Source organism: Temnothorax americanus, unplaced genomic scaffold (assembly GCF_048541705.1).
Source record: "Temnothorax americanus isolate GAGA-0224 unplaced genomic scaffold, ASM4854170v1 Scaffold21, whole genome shotgun sequence".
Taxonomy (NCBI): domain Eukaryota; kingdom Metazoa; phylum Arthropoda; class Insecta; order Hymenoptera; family Formicidae; genus Temnothorax; species Temnothorax americanus.
In genome coordinates, this window is record NW_027509349.1 from 974,775 (window position 1) to 998,722 (window position 23,948).

General features: G+C 37.4%; 2 protein-coding genes and 2 long non-coding RNA genes across 7 annotated transcripts in view; 2 read left to right on the plus strand and 2 right to left on the minus strand.

Annotated features, from left to right (window-relative positions):
- The window catches only part of LOC143897820 (uncharacterized), a 198,817-nt gene that overhangs the window by 82,063 nt on the left and 92,806 nt on the right, over positions 1-23,948 (minus strand). The window lies entirely within an intron of this gene.
- The window catches only part of LOC143897762 (uncharacterized), a 99,061-nt gene that overhangs the window by 64,104 nt on the left and 11,009 nt on the right, over positions 1-23,948 (plus strand). The window lies entirely within an intron of this gene.
- On the minus strand, positions 5,434-8,728 carry LOC143897793 (phospholipase A2-like). Its single transcript, XM_077406704.1, has 5 exons — positions 8,655-8,728; positions 7,930-8,407; positions 6,952-7,111; positions 6,744-6,887; positions 5,434-6,476 (listed from the first exon to the last, which is right to left on the minus strand). The coding sequence occupies exons 2-5, from the start codon at positions 8,090-8,092 to the stop codon at positions 6,224-6,226; spliced, it is 720 nt and encodes a 239-aa protein (XP_077262830.1). The 5' UTR covers positions 8,093-8,407; positions 8,655-8,728; the 3' UTR covers positions 5,434-6,223.
- Positions 16,654-17,654, plus strand: LOC143897790 (uncharacterized). The gene is made up of 3 exons (XR_013256999.1): positions 16,654-16,743; positions 17,181-17,230; positions 17,344-17,654. It is a non-coding gene; the product is annotated as an uncharacterized LOC143897790 (long non-coding RNA).

Below are 23,948 nucleotides of genomic sequence, written 5' to 3' on the forward strand. Positions count from 1 at the left end.
CGGGAATCGAAAGGGGGATGAGAAAGGGTCGGTAATATCGTCGCGCGGAGTCGAATTGATATCTTCGGCGGCACGAGGGGGAGAGACGGAGAGAGGTATGGGTTTCAACATTTTAATAAAAACCACCCGCGGTTTTGTCGTCGGTGTCGATGAAGGATAGCGTTGCATGTATGAGGGTAAAGTGGCGTCACGTGGACCACGCCGCTTCCTTCTTCCGAGAAAGTCGTGCGGAAAACGTTCTTTCAAAATTCATAGCAAACACTTTCTTGCAATCCTTCTTCTCGCCGAGCCAAATACGTCATTAATTGTATCCAATCTAAAACGCCCGCATAATACTTTGACAATATTCTGGAGATTAATTATAGGGTCGTAAATCATGGCACGAAAAAAATTTTGTTTCAGAGAATAAGCGAATGAAATTTAACGTGAAATCGGTTACGTATTGAATAACACGATAAATACAGGTATATCAACTTGTCATATTGCCAATTTTCCACTATGACGTATATAGCGGGAATTATTCCAAGTACTTTAAAGTAATCTCTTTCGCAAACACGTTTATGCAAATCCTCGTTATACTGCCAAGTGCGCCGAGTTACAATCGTAGGAACGACATGTGATCTCTGACAAATGTTATATACGTTGCTTTTCAAGTTCGCTAACTCGCAATTCGCAATCACGTGAGATCGGACAAATCGCGACGTATATGTTTTTCATCTTTTCATCTTTTCATCTTTTCATCTCTGTTTCCGATTAAACGTGCACTTTCAATCGTATATAGATATGCGAGAAGGTGTTATACGTCTATCTCATGTAACTTTTCTAACTGATCGGTATTGTACGTCTACTTTGGGTAACTTATTATTCCGACCGCGTCCAAGCGAAGATCGATAGCAAGAAAGCTCCTTCTGCTGGCAGCTATAATTGTCACCACCGGTAGATAATTAACGTTCGTTTGTTAGACGCGCGCGTGTCGATTATGTCGGGAAAGGGGCCAGAATATTAATCAACTTCACACTTTTTCGCATAATAAACCTTTTGATTTAAACTTTAATTTCAATTAGAAACATATATCTAATTCTTTTGAAATTAATCCTATTCTAATGAAAAGAACTTTAATATCTCGTGAATATATTGAACTACGCACGATATGAAAACTATACAATGAAAAAATGGGACAATAATCGTCGGGAAATCAATGAAATATTGTTAGCGCGAACCGAGAAGATTTATGGCCCGTTTATAGTCCTTACTTGAATTTCACCTCAAAAGCGTGTCGGGTAATATATTCAAAACAAACGAACGTGAGATCTGAAAGACACGATGCATTTTCCGCACAATCAGTATTGCTGTCAATATGAATTTTTCATGCTCTCGCGCGATACATGTCTTTATGAATTTTCATATCAATTCATAAACATTCCATTGTTACGTTATCCATATGCTATTAAATGGATTTTTAATATATGTTAAAAATAAACGTCGCTTTAGAAAATCATATATTTTAATAGCAAAATGATAAAAAAAATGTTAATATTTTTAGAAGATTGCAAAAGGGAGAGTTCGGATTATTTTTTACCGAGTTTACTTCACTTTTAAAATATCGTTTATTATTTTTATACTTTCGAAATCGCTCTGTAAACGTCATACGACTAAATATATCTTGCAATTAGTGTTCTACTCTGTAATAGAACACTACAATGTGCTAATTGGTTTAGTAAGCTCTTTGTGAACTCTATGTACATGCGTATAAACATATCTTATTGTGGCCCATCCATTTCAAAGCATTGGATCTATGAAATGCTATATTTCTCTGATATTGTATCTTCTTGATTCGATATACGTGCATGCTACATGCACCCTGTGTGCAATATATCTGATGCAATATTTATTCACTGCATATGTAAAATAAAAGTTAATTTGTCACTCATCGATATCGTACGTAGCAACGGAGTTGCAAACAACATTGGAAACTACGTTGATCTGTAAAAATATCTCCTGGTTATTACGGCAAAATAATCAGTGTTTTTAAAAAATATTATTTCACACATTGAGTTTTGCATTCATCTCAAATACAAATATTTATAAAAAAAAAATCATGTAATTTCCGGAGAATTTTTCATTTGAATAACATTTTATAAACACAAATAAAGCTTTTTCTCTAATTCCTTTCCAAACAATTTGACTGAATAATTCAAGTGCAGAAATAAATGACTAATTCCGCATATAAGTTTTATAATAAATTATATGGTATAGATATTATATATTATTACATAAATTAAGAAGATATACAAAATATTAGAAAAACATATAATAATATGTAAATAATAACTAATTACTTATTCCAAAAGGTTGCCTCGCCGTTGCCCGATGCCTCAATTGCACATCATAATTAACACTCGCAGTTAATTAAAATTGCACGACACTTTATACACAGCACTCTATGAAAGTTGAAATTAATTAAAATCCAATTTCTCGCAAATATACGAAGACAACAGTCGAATGCCACACGTGAGTCATTTGGCTAAGTCAATTACTGCTCCATCTCGTGGCAATGCAGTGTTCTGAGTGTATAATAGCTTCTCTTTCAAGTACTAAGCATCTTTCATTAACATCAATATAATGAAATTAAACATCAAGAACATGCCTGCAAGAAATTGTTGCAGAAATGTGATGCATGCGACATTGACATACCAAAAGCACTAACACGAGCCAATCCGTCACTTTAGAATATTTAACGCGTCATAAAATAATTACTGTCAAATATCTTGTTCGACTCATCGCAAGTTGATTGTTAAAAAATGATCGATTATATGATCGGCTTTTAGTTATTTGAATCACTCAATCCGCGCGTTATACTCTGCGCTCTCAATTTTGAAAATATACAAGCAACAATTAATCGCCCGTAAATATTACAAGGTAATAATTTATCATTCTCGTTTCTCATTACTTCGATTCTTATCTCACCCAAATAAATAATAGCGCGAGATATCTAAATAGTCATCGTCTGGCTTGTAAATCATTAATCACAAGTCAATTATTCACGCTGGTTGTGATTATTCATGCTTATTGTTTTTCTTCCCTGATAAAGCTGCAGCCCGAGTTTGATCCTCTTTGGAGAAAAGCCGCGTCCTACGTGGACCGGACGACTTTATCTTGGTTTCGTTACAGTTGCAATTTTTATGAGAAGCGGTTATAAGCCCTCGCGGCCTCCGTTCCGGAGAATCCTTCATTTTTAATTCTTATTTATTCTTGTTGTTACTGTTTGGAGATTTTCCATTCTCCAAGGAACGGCGCATCAGTACCGATTTGTTTATCAACCCAGTTATCTTTGGAATTAAGTTCATGTTTCATCACACAGTGGAGTATTTACATACTCAAAATTCCTAGTATCGTATATACGAGATGGCAATTCCGGGAATCGAAACCGCCGGATCTTTTGCTCGACAAACGTTGCTGTTGCACTGAGATATCCGGCGTACCGCTATTATTATGCGATGCTAATTGTTCGCAAGAAACGATCGCGTTTTGCGAAATAATAACGTGATGGTATATAGAGCGGCTCGTGTGCCGCTGCGGTTACCGCCTCGAGCATCACCGAATTGCGAACGATAACACGATTGTTTATACGCAGAACACTCAGTATGCCGCAAAAATGAGTGGCCGAGAGCCAGCCGAATATTAACGTCAAAATATTTAACGCATCGTGGAATAAATTCACGCCGATTATTTCTCTCATTGCGTTTGACATTAATTACTCGATGAACAAATTATTATCGCGCATCATATCTGACATCTTTATTTGAAAACAAGATTATTTAATTTATCCGATCAATCAATTAAAACAATTTATTCTGTATTTCTTATTTAATTTTTTACGAGAAATCATTATCGCTACACCGATGTGTCATAATTTACGGCATCTCTACAAATGAGGCCACGCACGATGTAATCTCACTTCAAGATTGCGCCTACATCGATAGAAATTAAAAGACACGAGGAAAAAAAAACCCTCAAAAGACTCCAATTAAAATTCTGTCAGCGCATCGCCGTTTCAATTCCGCCGTTAAAACTCCAATTAGAAATCCTGTGCAAACTGCAGCGACAATCGTGCGAAATATTAGGCGCTTTCATGCTTTCCGCGAGGAACAGAGAAAGGACTCCTTAATTGTACAACTTTTTATATTAGTAATTGCCATTTTCTTCAAGAGGACTTTATAATATGAGATACTTAAGGGAGGTTTTAAATATCGAGCGAGCCTCGAGTCGCGACGATATTTCCAACGGCGTTTTAATAGCGCCGCGGAAGGATAAAAAACGTGTACTTTAATGAAAGAAACTTGCCCATGCGAGAATCCGCGAAATAAAAAGCCGTCACGAATAAAAGGAGATTGATTTTTGGGGGGAAACTTGGTTTCTAGGTCGACTCGATAAAAATGGGACGACCCGCGTAATGGATAAATCAAGCGCAAAACTCGCAAAATTTTATTTTCTATATTACTCTTTTTCTGTGTAAAACAATATATAATTTGTGACTTATAATTGTTAATGTTTTTAACGTTGGTCACTGTTAGAGTACACATGAGTAATATTTATAATTCTGTATTTTGTGTTAGATGATAATAATTTAAGAAGCGGATCTCCAGAAAAGCATTCATGCATGCAAAAATTAGTTCATGGTCCAGCAAAATATGAAAGCGAGAATAAATTACATATACATATGGGGTAGAAATAAACATATCGTTTGTTGAAAAATGAACGCGGAATGAACGTCCGCGAGCAGTAATGTGCGTAATGAGAGAGAAGTCTAAAATCAAGAGACACACAAGTCCTCGAACAACGTGCCGACTGTTGATTCGCATTAGCCACCCCTTTCCTCTCTCGCCTCATCTGATATTAATTCAGAAACACCCTTCGCGCGGAACGAGAGCGCCTCCGGCGAAACTTTCGCGCGGATTTTTGCATAATTGAACATTCTTTTCGCGTGAGAGGCGAGGGGTGGGAAAGGGGCGCGGAAGGAGTCGTGGGTAGTATGACTCCCAAGTTGCAAAAGGTAATGGAGAGAGAAAGAAAGTCAGGAGGAGGGAAGAGAGAGAGAGAGAGAGAGAAAGAGAGAAAGAGAGAAAGAGAGAGAGAGAGAGAGAGAGAGAGAGAAATCGCAAAATGGAGATAGCTTTGCTCATTCGCCCGCGTGTCTACAGCCTCGCGATAAAATTCTCGGCGGATTTTCAAGTAACCTCCCCCGTTCCCCGTGCCGCACCTGCGAACATAGCCGCCAGACTATCCGAGACGAAGCAATTTCGGAAGCGGACTTCGGAATCGCACTCGAGGGGCACGATTGCGCCAGTGCAGTGCCGCGTTTAGACATGTGCCGCGCGTATACGTGTCAGCCTGAGGCCCTCGGTGTTTAGGAAGCGAAGAAATTTGCATGAATCAGAAAATTTTTATGCTGTTATTCCATTACATACGGAGCGCTTACAAGCCAGTTAATTGTGTTTAATTGTCATAAAAAGTTCATTTTAAACAAAAATCCGACTCCCTAAGTATATAAAATATTTCAGATATATGTGTGAATACATATATTTTTTCTAAGCAAAATATAAATAATTAAAAACGTAGCTATAAAAAAAACATTATTCTTATTGTTATTTATTGTAATAATCTCTCATTTATATCGCTTTCTCATTTTCATTTTAAAAAAAGCGAAGATAGTAGATTAAATTGTTATGGATAATAACGTCATTTAATTTAAAATTTATATATCTTAAACTCTAACTCTCTAGTAGCTTGAAGTTAAGTCGGAAAAGCATTTATATGTATAAAATATGTTCAGGGTGTTGAGGAGATCAATAATAAAGCGTTATTTTAATACGTTATTCCGCATATCATATTGGAACATGGAAATTTCGAAGTGCTTTTAAGTGGAACAGTTAAATCCATCGTTTGGTATGTGTTATACAAAAACTATTTAATTAATACTTAGCTCTTAAAATGAAAAGTACGAGAAAACTAATATTTCTTTGGAGTATAAAAAACTAGACATTGATTTTTATATAATTGACCTTATTATATATTTGATTTCGCGAATGTTTTTATACCTTAAAACGGCTGAAACTTTGAAAAGAAAAATTCTCCAAAAAGTCACAACACTCACAACTCGTTATCTGTTTTCGATCGTTTTGACAGAAATGTGAGCCTGAACTGTAGCATTAAAATGGATTAATTATTGTTTTCGTTCGATCATTTCGAATGATCGAAAATTTTCAGAGATAGCGTCGTCCTCGTCGTCCTCGTCGTCCTTAGAACTGAAGCGCGAAAGTATGTATTCATCATCCCAGGTTGAAACTTCGGTGGCGGAGATCGATTTCGGCGTGGTGATGTTGTGTCGGTGGCCCGATTTTGGATCAATTCGGTCAAACTTCGCGCAGAAAACACGACGATCTTTACGGTCCATCTCTTCGATTATGTCAAGTCCCCTAATCAATGATATAATTAATTAATGATCAATGAGAAACTGATTGATGGCGTGCAACAAATAATTTTGACTAGTCGGTTCCATATTTTCACTTAAAATTAATTGATCGATAACAATTAAACGAACATAATGCGTTTCGCCAATGGAACTTTAATAAAACGAGGATGACGATGCGCAAAGGCATCGATATTATCGTCGTGTTGATATAAATGATAAAACAATAATATAAGTAATAAAAAAAAAAACTCGCGTATCTCACTGTACTTACTCATTTATGCATTCCTGAGGATCGTAGAAGGTACGGAAGCACTGCTTGCATTGTTTGAAGTATACTTTTCTCACGGCATATGGGTAAAAGCCGCGTATTTGCTTCAAACAATCGTAAAATTGCAACTCGCACTCGCATAATGAGCTGTAAAAAGTCGAAAAGGAGAATGCACTCGCGCGCTTAACGAACCCAGTTAGTATTACGGTACCTTCTGCAAATTTTCGCGTTAAAAAGCCCATATTTTGTAGTTTTCGGTCTTATGTAGTCTTCGCAGCGATCGTGAGCTCTGCAACACTTGTCCATCTCCGAGTACATGCCCAGCTCGGAGTCGTCGCGGGCAATATTTCCCCGACCGCACCAAAGAGTGCCTAAAAAAAGAAACAAAGCCGTGTAACAAAAAAAAAGATCATATAATTTATAATAAGAAATATAAAAAAAAACAATCAAATAAAAATAATAAATTGCAAATTAACAATTAGTCGAGAAATTTTATATAAAATATGAATTACAAGGTATACATTGTTTTTATAATATCAATTACAGAATATTAATATATGTCCAAATTTACAATAAAAATAAGACTATTATTTTTTAAATTATTTACTGAAATTAAAAATTGTTAATTAAAAATTTTATTTGTTTATAAAAATCAATTTGTAATTTTTTAAATATAAAAATTAATAAAATTAATTGAGCAGAAATTTTATGACGCACACAAAAGAAGCTAAATTAAAAATAATAATTAGCGATTACACATAAAATGTTTCAAAAGGAATTTAAAATAATTTAAAATAATAATATAAGTTATTAAATTTTTAATAGTTTTAAAATAAATAAATGTCTTTTTCTGAATATAGATTCAGAGCTTAACAAATGATTTTATATTATACATTTCTCATGAAATAAAAAAAGTCGTTAAAAAATTGTTTGCAAAATATGAATAAAATACAAGTTACAAGATATATATATAATGGTTTTATAATATCCATTATATAAAATAAAAACAAAGTACTATTATATTTTAAATATTTAGCTGCTTTTGCTCAGCAAAATAAAAAGTATACATTAGTATGCTATTTTAAATAAATAAAAAGAAATAAAAACGATTTAATTATAACAAATTCTAAAAGGCCTAATCGCTTAAAGCAATTGAAACTTTATTCAATAAATAAATAAGGAAAATTACCTGGAAGGATTCCATGTCGAAGATTTGTAAATGATTTTAACGCGGATAAACCCCGTAAATAATCTTTCACACTGTGACCTTCCGTTACACCGTGATCGTTAACAAACAGTGCAAGCACAAGCACGCAAAATGCGATTAGACTAATCACACTGATCCCCCTCATTTCAAGATAATTAATGGAATTTATTAACAAGAACGTGAATTGCAAATTAATGTTAAGCCCCAAGCGTTCAATCCCAATGTCCAGATGAGATTTTCATAATACGTTCTATGATTAATTCACGTCAAAATTGCGCGTTAACATCGCGCGACACGAAACGAAACTGTTACGATGATCCGCTAAAAATATATACAAATTATGATACCGACGTTTAGATTTTATTAACGCGTGTACGCGCGATACTCGTTCACCGCACAGTATTTCCTGCCCGCGCGCTTCCTCACCGCCAGTTTCCTCGCGATACCGACTTGTTAGTATCTAAAATTAACCAGATTTTAAACACATTGACTTTTCGACACAGATATATGTGTGATGATAACACTTAACAATAGAATTATAATATGGCGTTATGCAATAAATTATGAATTAAAAGTAGAAATAAATTATTATTGGGTAATTTAACTTTCGTTTAATTAACTTTAACAATTCACACTGATATTCTTCTATCAATAATCACTTGAAACAAGAAGAGAATAATTCAGGCAGAGCCTGAATGTGGTTTTACCGAGAGTTTTAATAAGACTGTGGCGAGTCAAGCAGGTAGCAGGCCAACGAGTTTTGTGGTTCTCTCTGTGGATCTCCACTATTCAAGACACGCGTCTAAACTGAAGATAAAAACGGCAGTATACGTGTATGCCAAAGAGAAACAGATTCCTGAAAGGTGGAGTCCCAGGTAAACAATTCTTAGATAGGACAACACCTGAGTAATCGTTTCGAGACACAAATCAAGGCCGGAGACTCCGAGTCGTTGTCTTTGAACAGTATCACCCAATATATCAAATATCACTCTCTGTAAATTTAAACGGCGATCTAATCTCTTAATGCACAGCTCCTCAGATATCTCGTTTTGACGTTTATGACGAGAAGATATACCTCAATAACCAAAATGTGCACGCCACTCCGACGATGAGTCATAGATAGATTGTGTACGATTTATTATTACTAAAGTTAGAAATCAGTTCTTTTTATATAATTTTCAAGTTCAGAAATCTTTGTTTTTAACATTGTCTTCACGACTGTAAACGTATTAATTTTCTTTTGTCACATAATAATCTTTTATTTATATAACGTAAGAAAATATTATTAATTGTTTGCTTGAAAAGTTTTTTTAGACAACTTAGAAAAGAATTATATATCAAGTATATAAGTTTCGGCGTATTTAATATTAAATGTCAAAAATCTGCCATCCGAGTTTTCACCGAAGAAAATATTATCCGAATTCGTTTGAACGAGCCGTAGATGTGATTGATTAATATCGCATTTATAAAATTACATCGCCGATGCAGGATTGAAGCTAAGGAGAAAATAAATCGCGGGGAATTGCTCTTCCCCCGAAAGCAGAGGGAAACTGAAATAAAATAGGGTGACGGGGGGTGTCTTCCTGGATTTCTGGCGGTGCTTTTTAGAGCTTTCTCTCTACATTATTTCAACTGGCCGACCGCTCTCCAATCGACCTCTCGAAGCATCTTTCGCTCGACTGCGCATTCCTTTTAACGATTTCGTCCCTCTCGGCCGCGACATCCGCTTTCGTTTCACGTTCTACTCTCGTTCTTCAAGGTTTCCGCCCGCGCCGCCTGCCTTGCGTCTATACCTTGACACCCTCACACACCCCGAGGATCCTCTTGGAATCGCGAGCGAGGAATTGTTTGGTGGGATATGAGGCTGAAGCGAAGATACGAAGAAAAAAAGTTAACTGTAAATTTAACCTGACCTCTTTCCCCAAATAACACTGGTAAGGGTTCGTCCTCACCTTTTAGCAAATCTCGAATCAATACACTTTCTTTTTGTTTCAGTAACCTATAAATTTATACCATCTGTATACCTAACTTATTTCTTCTTTTTTATAACACATATTTTAATGAGAATGTTTAACAAAGTTTCGCTATTTTCCAATTTCTTTTTTACGCTCATCCTTATCTACAGAACTTGAATTTTTCTTAGGCTCTTTCTGTGTCTGATTCTTTGTAAACTAATTTTTATATTTTTGCCATTATTGTTTTTACATGTTTTTTTTGTTTCTTTCAATTTTTGTATATAATATATATATCTGTGCCTTTGTGTATCTTAAGAGTCTCTGGTTCTTAAATCCATTTGATACAGAAAATGGACCGACATTTTATATCAAAATAGACTTGACTAAGCGACAGCAAACTCGTGACAAACCGCGTTGCAAAATACATTGCCGTAATTTAAAAGGAGATAACGCTCCAAGGGAACAAGATCGGTGTAAAATTCAGTGGAAAAAGTCGGCGAGTCGAGCAATTGCGATTCAACTAACACGGAAATTGCGCGTGCAGGACGATTAAGGACGGGGTCGCGAAAGGGACTGCCGGCAGAAGATGCGGCAGAAGAAAAGGAAGGAAGCCGCCTTGCGTTTCTTCGCCGACGGGCACGGAAGGTGGTCTATGCGTTAAGCTCTCGGCGCTCGCGTTTGTGCCGCATCACAAAAGGTTTGACATAGGTATGCGTGCGCGTGCTGCGGCCCGGACTGGGTTAATGCACCGAGAAGCGCATTACCGAGGAGTGCTTACCGTCAAGGGAAGGAGCGAGTGCAAGGCCAACAGTCACCGATGCACGCAGTCTCGCCCCCCGCCGAGGCGTAGGAGGAGGGAGGGGGGGGCGAAAATGTCGGCGAGCTAAAAAGCGGAGGGCCATCCCTCCGTTTCGGCTGATGGTAAAAAAATGTTCACCACGATTTTTCTCGGCCGAACGTTTTATGGAATATATTTAAATTTCGTCGTTCTTTTATCGTGACGTTAAAATATTTAAAAATATTTGCCCCGCGCGCGGGTACGCAGAGATCGGTTCCCAATACGTACGGTCTACTCGCTGGCCTAGATTTTTTTTTCCACAAATTCTATATTTGATTACTTGTGTTAATATTATACTTCTCTCTCGTGCAAATTAAAATGCAACTTTGGTTTTCATTTCTATTAAAAAAAATTCTAGATAAATTTTTAAACTGGAGGGGTCTATTCGCTGGCTGCTTGGATTTTTTTTCCACAAATTCTGTTTGATTATTTGTGTTAATATTATCGCGTAAAAGAGTCACGGTGCAGTCTCGCTTCGCGTGTACTTGGCGCGAGGCACTACCGTGTCTCTTGATACTTCTCTCGATTGTATAAATTAAAATGCAGCCATTGTGTTAATTTCCATTAAAAAAAAAATTCTAGATAAATTTCCAAACTTGGGGGGAGGAGAAATCACAATCGGTGTCTAATTTTGCAGAAAGTAGTCGATATAAAATTATCAAATATGTATGAAATACATATATGTATTATATTTCAAAGTACATTTCTTAATATATTTTGTCTATTATCTTTATATTTGAAATAACATATTGTAATTTCATTCCTTCTTTTCATGGCATTATATTTGAGCTTCTCCCTTACGTTTTGCATAGAAACACTATTAAAATAATTTCATATATTTCAACGTGTATAAATCTTTCCCCCATGTCTCCAATAGCAAATTTGTTGTTTTCCTCTTCCACCGTCTTTCACTTCCCGGTAGAGGTAAGAAGATGCTAATTACTTGGCTCGCGTTGCTGACTTCGCGTAATGCGACGTTATCCTATCACAACCCACGCGGCTTTCATGCGAACTCCAGTTGACGACCTCGTCCCTCGGGCAGGTGGGCCGAGCGGAGCGGAATTCGCCCCGGCGGACAACCGAGGGAAATTATCTGCAACGACTGAAGTAATAACATTTATCTGTGCAGGGTGCACCAGGGCGAGCCTCCCGGTGCCGAGGGTGCGGTGAAGGACCAAAATTATGAATTGTTGGGGCATAATTGCGATTGTTTCGAGCCGAGCCGAGGGTGAGAATAAGCTGCCGCGTCTTCCTCCTCCCTCCCCCCCTCCTCCCAGCCTCTGCGCGCGGGAGTAAAGACGATTATTTTCGTTCCTGTTTGCTTCCTGTTGTTTCCCTAAACGGGGAAGCGTTGCGCGATCCCCGCGGGGGTATAAGCCCGCGTTGTTATTTGCGACTGTTGCCGGAAAAATTATTTCGACTACGAAACCAACGGGTTGTAACGTTTTGAAATTCTACGCAGGAAAAGCGTGAACGTGGAAAATAAAAAAATGTAGAAGGATCAAAATTGAAGTGAAAAAAATATAACACGGAAATGAAAAGCCGTGTGTTTTTTTATTATTCTCTATATCCTTTTTTTTATCTCTGTTTTCACTTTTAAAATAGAAATAACACTTAGGATTATTTATTTCTCTTTAAAAAAAAAAAGCTTTGCTCGCGTGCACGCGTACGCTCGTGTAATCTGCGAATTGTAAATATGCGTAATATTTCATTATTCCAGTGTAATCCGTGATTACATTTGGAAGTTAAGTATTCCAAATTGCAGCAGTAAAAGCCCTGCTCGATACGCTTTATCCCTTCTGTTATCCTCGCAATCTTCGAAAAGTGATTACCTTCTCGTCGTTATCCAAGGCTATCGTGCTTTTACGGGCAACCACCCGCGAGAGAATCCCGTTTTAAGAAAAGCGGGAAGGCTTTTCGGACCTTAAACATTTCTCTTTCATTGCGCGCGTGTTCTCTTTTTGCGCGGGGGGAAGGGGTGCGCGGCGGGGTCGGCAGTCACGAGGGTGGAAGAGCTCGTAAGTTCTTCACCTAACGCCCGTAATTACGTGTCCGGGAAACGGGAGGAGCGGGGGCAGACGGAAGAAAGAGATGGACACGAAAGATACCGATGGAAGACGGGAGCCGCAACGGCCGGCGCTTCGTCGTACTCTGATTTATATTGAGCTTCGCTGGACCCTAGTCGTCCCGACCTCAAACGGATTTTCGAGGGTTTACGTCGCGCAGCTTCCGAAATTCCGCCGAGGAATTTCCTCGGAATCCACAACCTCAGCCCGGATTGATTCATAGCTTTTACTTCTAATAGAAAGTCGCGAGGGGATCTGAGGGAAAAAGTGCACTTGCCGGAAACTGTCTGAATGTCTGCCAATTTTTTTAAGTATCGCGACGTTAAATTATGCATTTCAATAACCGACGTTAAATAAAATGTTAATTTAAAAATGTAAATAATAGAATGTTATCTACATTTTTAAATTAACATTTTATAAAAGTTTAATAAGGAAAAGGAAATAATTGGAGGTTGCTGGTTTAATTATTCTAGAAAATTAATTCGCTCATCTCCAGTTGCTTTGCTCCGAAACTTGAAAGGCAACCGAGAAATGTACCCCGACATAGTGATTAAAAAATTTGCTTTTATCTTTAAAATTATGCGCGCGAGCCAGAATTACAGAATATTCCGTATGTGAAACAAATGCATCGCGCGTGCATATATCCGAGCTATCGCTATAGCTGTGACTCCGTGACTTCGCAAGAAGAGAATCTCGGGCTGTGTCGTTGACTCGTCTTCGGCAAGTCGCCCGTTCTCAGATTACTTCGTAATTCTCGTTATTCTCGTCATGTCGCAATCTGCAAGAAAGACCTCGTATAAGAGGCACTCAAAGTTTCAAACGACAACGCGTGACTCCATTAAAAGTCGTCGCAGGAATCCGCGCGTTCGATTATAATAATATAACTCTAGCTCGCCAATGTGCTCGCGAACTCTCCGCTTCGTACCCACTTTACGCGCCTCTCTCCTTTGAAGAAGCGCCCGAAAAAAAAGCTTAAAATACTCTTAAAAAGGAAAGAGGAACCCGCGGTGCTCCACGTGTAAAAAATTGTGAGAGCTTTTTAGAGAGACAATAAAAATTCCTTCCTTCATTATTCGCGTCCTCCTTAGTTTAGCGCGGTTAAAAGCTCGGAAAGGGTTGCGAGCGCGTTCCAAGCTTCGTTATTGTGCATAATTTATGTTTTTAATAAATGTTAATCTCCGCGCCTCGCGAGGCAGAAATCGCGGCGCGGCGTGGCGCGACGCCGCGCGACGCCGCGCCGCACGCCAAACAAGCAGATTTAAAAAAATTTCCATATATCCCATAAACGCTTTGAGGTGGCGCGTTCATTAAAACGCCGTAGTGTAGAACGGAGATTAAGTTTTATTATATGTGTATATATATATATATATATATATATATATATATAAAGGCAAGGGAAAACTGTCGGCCGCGCGACTAAATTTCCCAGCTGCATTGTGTCGCGGGATATATTAGAGCCGGCCCGCAATCCTTCAGGCGTGACGAAAAGTTCGAGATTAAAAATGAAGGATATACGGCGTAATTAATAATTTCATTTTTAAACAGTTTATAAATGCCGAAAGAGATACTGATGCAGCATCTTCTTGTCCGCGTGTTATTTTATCTGAATAATATATTTTAATTTGTCACGAGGAAAAGATCTGACACAAGCTTAGGTCGAATATTTTCTTAACAATAACATTCAACAGAACGTATACAGTTATAGAAAGGTTCACCGAAACCGAGCGCTTTTAATAAACATTTTTTCCAAGTTTACATACATCTCGAATATATACAAACATCGATTTAAACGTTTGTATATTCGAGATACATATGTGAATTCTCTCGTTTTATCTTAAAATATCGTTTCGTTAAAATGGGTGAATTGAAACAATGAACTAAAAATGAAACTCGGGAAGAAATAAACGGCTCGAATAAATGATCGCCTCCGTTAATATTTTTTAGAATATATATATATATATATATTTTTATTATTCACACTGATCTGCGCACTTCCGTCATTGTTATTTATGTTTTCCAGTCGTCCGGAGTGGTGCCACCGCCGCAATATCTAGAATCAATGCGGCACCGGGTAACGGAACAATATTTTACCTGTCGCAACGGGCTCGTTTCCCCCCTCTCTTCGGGGACGGCGGCGGACTAGTTCCGGAAGTACCGCGGCTGCGAACTTCGACTCAATACGTCAGCAAACTTAAAATGGAAAGTTGACAATCCGCGCGGGCACGCCAGACATTCCGTCTCTGTCGCGTTCAATTTGAATAAACTCACGTCCGCCGGAGCCGCCATTGCACCTTCCCCCTTCCCCTTTCGCCTCTCACAGACGGCGGACGAGTTGTGTCCCTTTCGAAATTTATTTAAATTGCGTCACCACCGCGGCGCCCTTAATAGGGTGCCTCTATTCAAGGAATGCCGCGGAACCCGACCGCCGCTATATCGAGCGCCGAATTATTCTAAGCCACCATATTGGTGATCCAGCCACGCTCGGAGAGAGCCGTTAATAATTTACAATGCAAGTTGCGTTAGCTCATAATAACTCGCGCAAAGTTGGCCGCTCCGCGGTTGGTAATGACCATAATTAAATTAAGCGGCCCGCGGTATGAGACACGGCCGCTTTCTGTTTGCTTCAATAATAGCGTAATTCCTCGCAGCCGTGGCAAAATAATATACGATTTCGATGAAACGTCAGTCTCTCTACCTGGGATAAAGATTAAATAACGTTACTGTCATACGTATCCTTCAATTAGAATTTCATTATGTGGAATATTTCTCCAGTTTATAAGCACGTTAATTAAATAAACTCAAAATTAGACTGAAAGTTCTATCTCAATTACATTATCCTTTTGCGTAAAAATGCCCGTCGTTTTCAAGCGCAAAAATGAAGATATAAAATATTTCGACTAAATTTTAAAATTCCACCGCGAAAAATGTTTTTCAGAGTCGGGGAAAACTAACTATCTTGGTTAAATAGAGATTTTAAATTCTCCAAATAAACCATCTATATGTTTAGATTATTTATAAATAATTACTCTAGATTTAAATAAAGATTTATAGCAAATTTAACAAATTTTATTGAGGTATTTTCTATTTATTGGGGGAAGGAACGGTTTCTTTTAAGCAACTTTGGTCTATCTTGGTCTTCGCTGCTGCGAGATCTCTTTCGCGGGGACCAAAATAGACCAAACAGACCGCGGAATCAGTAGGCGTATCGTCGATCCGAAAGTTCGCGCAATGATTAACGGGAATGTAAGTGAGACGAGAGGAAGGGAGGCGTAAATGAGATGGAGCGAATTAATGAGGCGCGAACGAATGCACGATACTTGGCGCCGATCGCGGCTTCCTCGGGGCAATTGGGAAATTGCACGCGTGCGTGGTGCACACGACGAGTCCCAGACAAACACGGAATATACGGAATATGTATCGTGAACTATAAGCGTGTATAGGTTGCCACGCTTAATTGTCAGAGGGACACCCCAAACAACCGCGCAACTGCGTTCCTTTACCGCAATAACATCCATTGTTCTGCTAAACAAATTTTCGGCGCTGCATTACTGCTACAATTTGATAATGCACGACTTACATTATTACCTCGTGATCCAAATACATTTAGTTTCGAAAATTACATGTTAATCTTGAGCGCTGAAGTCAACAAGTTGATAAGGTAAACGGCCCAGTTACAGGCACTGTCCTAGTTTCCGGCACCGACGGTACATTTATATTTGTAATAAATAAAGTTTTCGTCAAATATTAAAAAATTACAAGCAAATTAAAGAGCGTCTTTTACTGTTGATTATTGCATAAACACTTTTTTTTAATTTTTCGTACTTAAATTACCGACAGTGGATGGGGCGACTCGCGCGTTTCAGTGGCTCCCGAAGGGCATTCCTAGGTGACACACCTTAGTGGTAGCGAACGTCAAACTGCTGATTTTTAGTATTATGTAAGTATTAAAACGTCATAATGGTTATATGAACATGTTCAGCACGAATCACATTATCGATTAGATAAGTAATAGTTTATCTGTATGTTAGTTTTTCCCTTAAATTCCCGATGCCAAGAAGTGCGTCACGTAATGAAGGTTATGTTTCACTTTTTGGCACAGAGTTTGTAATATGTTGCATCATCAATTTTGCTTTATTATTCTAGAAATTGAGGTAGATTTATTGATACTTGTAACTCGAAAATTTATGATAAAAAACATTTTTTATGAAAAAAATAATTCTAATGAATTTTTATGAAATTTGTTTGAAATTTATTAATTATTCAACACATTTTGACACTTTTTACGCTACAGATAAAGTTTGTTTTCTGTGTTTTATTTTCACCTGTCTTATTTTTTGTATTTTAATGTAATATATAAAAAATCTGTTGTAACAGAGTAAGCACAGATAGAGAAAAAAGTGATGGAGACTTTGGACTCTTCGAAGGTAGCTAATTTATCTCATATATATCTTATATTATATGTAGTTTTTGCATAGAGGTTGGCAAAATATAATACCTACAAGAGAGCTAATTAGTAATTAAACATTGATTATTACAGCTAAAATTATACGCAGGACAATTTAAGTAACTGTGACGTCTCGAAGTGCCGAAAATTGAGCCCGTTGGTGCCATAAAGTGCGGCAGAGCACTTCGATAGTGCCAAAAACGCCGGCAGTAACGAGCATTATAAAAATAATTATTTATTTATTAGAACTGAATGATTTAACTAAAAATATAGGTGAATCTTACTCAGAAAGCTTTAATGCACGTGTTAAAATAGTTTGTTTGGGGTTTAACAATATATCGCGTTCGTAAATAATAGAAAATCAGGGCCGCTGCTATAAAGGTGCCTATAACTGGGCCGTTTACCTTATTTGCTCCATGATACTGATGCTAATGATACTAGATATATCCGAGAGAATTAATTTTATATATTAAAATAGCATAGTACACATGGCATAATATAATATACGGTATATTATACACATATAGTGTGGAATATAGCATATAGTATGTATATGGCATATAGTATACGGTATGATATATAGTACATAGCACAGTATATACAGTTGATAAAATAATACCTAATAACTTTAATATACCTAATACCTATATTTAATAAATAATAATTTTGGCAGTAATATTTTCAACACATTAAAATTACTTAATAATTTTGCTTCAGTTAATGGTAATACGGTATATGGATATGGATTTCAAGATTTTTCCTGATTATTATACAGAATATTTTCGTATACATTTCGCGTCGCTCCTCGACCGTTAAAAAACTTCATCAGGACCAACGACGTAATCCGACGTGAGAGCGGAACATGATAAATTGCAGTATGTTTGTATATAAAGCGCGGTTTCCTGCTTGTGCAAATATTTGATGCGCGTGTGATTAATTGCGGTCGCCTAATTACCAGTGTACAGCTCAAAATTGCATCTGCATGCATACAGGATGAACCGTCGTTCTTCCCTCCGCGAGTTCTTTGATACAGTTCGTTTGCACTCGAAAATACAGCTCACCGCTTATATATTTCTTTTTAATATATATATATAAGAGCTTATTAATTTTAATTATAATATATAAGCTATATTAATTTTTTTAATATGTAAGCTTTCGATTATTTTATTTTAATATTTAACAAAGTGGCAAAAGTGAAGTGTGTATTTTGTTCAAAACCCTTTGCAAAAAATCTTAATCTACGAGCATTATCTTTCATATGTTAAAAATAAAGACATGGTTAGTCTTAACTAATTTTGATATAATATTTCCTTGTCGTAAGTAGTTTCGGTTAATTTCTCTTATTTTTTTTACAAAGTATCGTTTTTTCTTTCCACATATCTACCGCAAGAGGATTTGTAACTGAAAAAGAGAAGGACGGTAATTTTCGGACACTCTGTAACTTGCGAGGCGCGCGACGGACGACACTGCGAGGGCGGTATTATTATTTGCAATATCACCGCGAACGGCCGCGAATTGCAAAATTTATCGAATATTCGTTGGTATATTCGTTAAAACGCCCTCTTGCTAAATTAACGTAAACGAAGTTCAACGTGTACGTGAATAACGAGTAACTCACTTAATATCGCTAACGAAGTAACGGCGCCGGCTTCACTAGCTTACTATAATGATTTGGACGGTTTGGGCATCGAGTTTTCCGAAAAAAAGAGAGAGGACGAGTAGTCGTAAACGAGTACGAGAAAAAAAGACACACCGTGTCCTAATAGTGATGCATAACAAATTACGTTTGTGTGATATATGTCGTTCATGCCATGCCCTTTCGATGATTTAATATTCTCCTCGTGAACATATATTGTATCGACATGTTGGCTACGCGATTCTCTTTTATGATATATTTTAAAGAAAATTTTAGATTCTTGGCAAACTCTTCTATACATGTCTGGAATCTTCCTTGTCCTTTTCTTCGAAGCATTTATTTATTCGGAGAAATATCTAAATGTTGATCATAAATTTGTAATATATATGTACACAACAGTTCTCTTTGTTTTTTTTTTTTTTTTTTTTTTTTTTTTTTTTTTTTTTTTTTACAAGAAAAGGTAAATTGCGAGAAAATAACAAAATTATTAAAAACAAATGATCCAATTTTTAAGGTCAATTAATCTCGATTGATAGCAGAGAGTTTGCAGAATAAAATAATCCCAAATAAACCATTAAGTTTTCTTTTTTAATCTCAACGTTGTCGTCATTGTCTAACACAACAATAAATCTTATTTTTTAAAGACAACTATATAAAGCTCTTCAACACTTATAAAAATCGAAGACACTGCTATAAAAAAATATAATTTGTCAATTACAATTTTTCACGTTTCAATCGTTGAAGAATTAAATTATAAGCCATATAAAACTTTTATAAATACAAAAATGTAAAATTTAAAGAAAATATTTGGGAAGCCACAAACAGAAGATATCCAATGATTGATATCTATAATAGTGCACTCAGTGTTCTATATATAGAAGGTATATTATATCTATAGAATAGAATAATAGAAGATATTGTGTATACGCTCTTTGGAGATGAAACGAGGACGACCCAGGGGTGGGAGGTACTCTAATGCAGCTTGTTATTGCGTTCAACGTGCAACAATGCTCGCTCACGCTCGAACGAACACAAATATGCTCCACGTAGCTGCTCTAAGACGCTACCGGGTGAATCGATTGTTTGGTTTCTCGCGTCGCCGGCTCCGTGTCCCCGGCAAATTGTGCGCAAGCCGTTATCAATATGGGGTTTGCGACGGTTGCCGGTTTAAAGCGAATCGTCTCGTGCCCGATCATCCGGGATGGACTCCGCGCGAGCAAGCGTTATACCGGAAGTATACAATAGCAATCCGCATTCGTCGCGAGAGTAGTATCCGTGGTTTCGTTTAAACACCCTTAGGTATTATATTTCGTAAATTCTGGGGGACCGCGCATATTCCAGACTCACTGGATTCTATACGGGTCATTGTGAGATGAAGTGGTCCAGCCGTCTAACGACGTCGTTATTATCACGCGGGGATGTACTTCCTAAGTACGTGCTCGACGTTACGGCACTCGACTCACAAGAAAAGCGACTGCGCGAACCCCCGCTTCCGGTAGGAAGCGTTCGGGGAAAGTGGGATATACGGTCTACCTCCGCCTTTTGAGAATCCTCCATGTATATATTCTTTACTTTGAAGACATTCGTGTTTACAAATACGCAAAAGTGGAACTATTTACATCTCACGAAGTTCTGTTGTACCTTAAGATAAGTACTTGAAATTTATGTATGTGCAACCTATTGTGGCACGCGCAAAACTTTATATTTTTGACAAGAATTTTTTTAACTTCAGGCAATATTAGACAATAAAATTCGTAATGTTGTATTTTCTTATTTGGAAATTAAAGAAAAAGAACCCAGATAATTTATTCGAATTTTTGTTGCAAAATCACAAAATTCGTTCAATTTTATCGAAAAGTGGAGAAGATTGTGATTTCGCTTCTGTAACTCTTAATAAACAATAAGTCAACATTTATCTTCTCGATAGATAACCTGGCTCAGAATTGATCATTTTTATGCAGTTTTATCTACTGCGGGATAACGGCCGGTGAGTTAAACGGTGCGAATCGATTCGGCCGTCCTTTGACTCGTGATCCACGGAAAAAATCCGATGCAGAATTGATAAGGGATGCTGCATCGCGGTGTATCCCCTTCGGTGTATCCCAATTTGTTAGAGGCCCGTGCGTGAATTACTTCGAGATAGAATCGGAGTATCGACGGGTACATTTGTACATACATATACATACGATAGGCCGATAGCCATTCCGTCGCAGCCTTCGCGCGTATAATTTCCGCGCGAATAGCGACAAGACTAATAGCGTTGGTGCGCACTCAGTGCACATTAAAGCAGTCGTACACAAATCAACGTAAAGTGTATGTTTAATACACATATAAACGAGTCACGAAATCCTCAATATTCTTTATTGTAATAATTGGTAAAATATATGTATTAGGAATTTTATCAGTCGAAATATTTGCATTTTACTTTAAATATTAGAGATTAAATCAATGTACAACTTTAATGTGCACTGAGTGCGCACCAGTTCTACCAATGAAAAACGCTATAATGCTCGCGGCATTGATATAGCACGATGGCATACGATTACGATCGAGTAATACTGGTGTAACGCGAATTCGTTTACGTGCCGCTTAATGTTTCCTGAATAATTTGGCGTCGCTGATCGCAAGTAAGTCATCAGCCCTATTGGCACTTCTAAAAGCCGATATTACTATATCCTGTTCATAGACATACTTAATGAACTAAACATTGGAGAGCTATACGCACACTGCAAATCGAAGTGTTTCAATTAATACACTTTTTATAAACGTTTAAAAAACGTATTCAATATAAAAACACATAAAGCGTTTTTCAAGCGTTACACGCATAATATAAAACACTAAAACCGAATTAAAACAAAACACTTATTAATCGAAAAAGCGTTTAAAGTAACTACAATAAAATGTATTAATTAAAACACTTCGTATATATACGTCTATGATCTCGTCAGAGCCAACAAGGAATATTCAGGACGATGGAATGTAACGTGTGATGACAAGCTTTTTTGGGGATACGTATGTCGATGTCGATCATGGATGATAGTGATGGAGAGGAGTGGATGTTGGATGTAACGATGATATGTGGGGAGAACGTCCCCAAAAATACCATGCGACTCTCTGCGTCCGATGAGATCGTCGGTGAGAGTGTCGATCAAGGCGATAAATATTGTTGTCGAATTTGTATATATTTAGTCGGCGCGGCCGAGCGCTCGCGAGAAAACGCGGCTAATTAATGTGTTGCCATCTCGGTAAGGTCCGCGCGCGGCCACCACACTTTAATTTTATCAAAGAATTTGTTTCTCCATATGAAAGAAAAAACGATCAATCAAATCAATCGCAAAGTTTTTATATTAAATCCGATGGTTTATGCCGCAACGATAATTAAGAAGGAATACTTAGGATAATGGGATATAACGCGTGCGTGTAATGACAAAGAATAATACTTTAAAATAAAAAAAGGTCTTTCCCCATAAATAAAAGATAGAATGATCAATCAAAAAATTTCCGCTAAAATATCAGGAAATTTTGCATTAAATCCGATACAGCGACGATAATTAAACGCGGATCAAGGAATGTTTTGAATAATAGGACATAATGTGTGCGTGTGTGATAATGGAGAAAAATATTTTAAATTTGTTAAAGAATTTTTGTTCCTGGATGAATAAATAATCAATCAAATCAATTGCAAAGTTCGCTGAAGTATCGGAAGGTTTTGTATTAAACCCGACGGTTTATGCCGCAACGATAAATGTAACGGAATTCAAGTGTTGTTAATTTGTGCTGTGGAAATTGGACATAATCGGCGCGATATTTTGCCGTAAAATATAGATGACGTTTCTGTTTTGTGTAGCTTACTCTAATTCAGTCGATAATAATAAAGTGACTTTATGCCGCAGTTATAATATCGTTAAATTTGTTCGTTATTGTTATAGAATTGGCGCGGAGGGGTCAGGGGGTCGTGATCGGGGGTTAAATTAAATTCTAGCTGCACGTGGCATTGTGCTGCATTTTTAATATCCGACATTAATAGCGCATCGAGTGCCGGAAAGATATGCGATAACGCCGATATGCGCGGCGTTATAGAAAATTTGCGCAAACACCCAGGGGCGGCAGAAGTGACATTATTTTCGCGCATTATTTCCCATATTTCGTGTCTTTCACCGTGCGGCATTAATCTCTCTCTTTTTTTTTTCTTTATGAATCACGTATGTAGTCGCGGTGCGCTAATATATTTTATTTACGCGTGTACAAAGCGCGCCGTTTTATCCAGCGCGGAATTATAAAATTAATCGCACTTCGACGATGCCAAAAGCAATACGCGATTGGATATCGCGTTTGATTTAATCGCCGTAACACGACCGCGATCGATACGTCGCGCGCGATATATTCCGATACACGGGGTGCGTAACAAATGCCGGAAATATTCGGATTATTAATCGTCAAAATAAATTTGCAAAATAGAGACTGCAAAATTTTTTTTTATGAATAATTCGGCCGCCTGTGAGAGAATGCGCTTTAATAATATACGAAATATAACGGACAGCGTGGATCGTTAAAAGGCCAACTCTCTCGCTCAAATATCTATACCCTGCTCTATATCAATATTCTGCATTTTACGTCAAATAGTATCCCTTTGATGTATTCAAACTCCATAATTTATTCGACTTTTCATTCGATTCGTATAAAAAAAAAAAAAAAAAAAAAAAAAAAAAACAGAACATTTATAATTTGTATCGTGAGTGGACAAATCGGGCTGTTTGATTTATGAAAAATGACGAGGAAAGCCGGTCACGCGAGAAGAAAATTTTACAACAGCAAACTTCGAAGAGTGGATGAAAAAAAGTATAGCCTGATCGAATCGCAAAGTCCGCGGAAAATTCGCAATTTCGCAGACGCGAAGCGGAGTAAAGCGTGTGTGTGTCGATGGCCGCATTTGGGCGTGTAATTTCCGCGGCTAACGTCGGCTCTCGGCAGGTCCGGAATTTAATATTAATACAGGGCGTTCGAATTTCGAGAATATCGTCTGCGATATCGGATGACCGATCTAATTCCCACGACAGCGCCA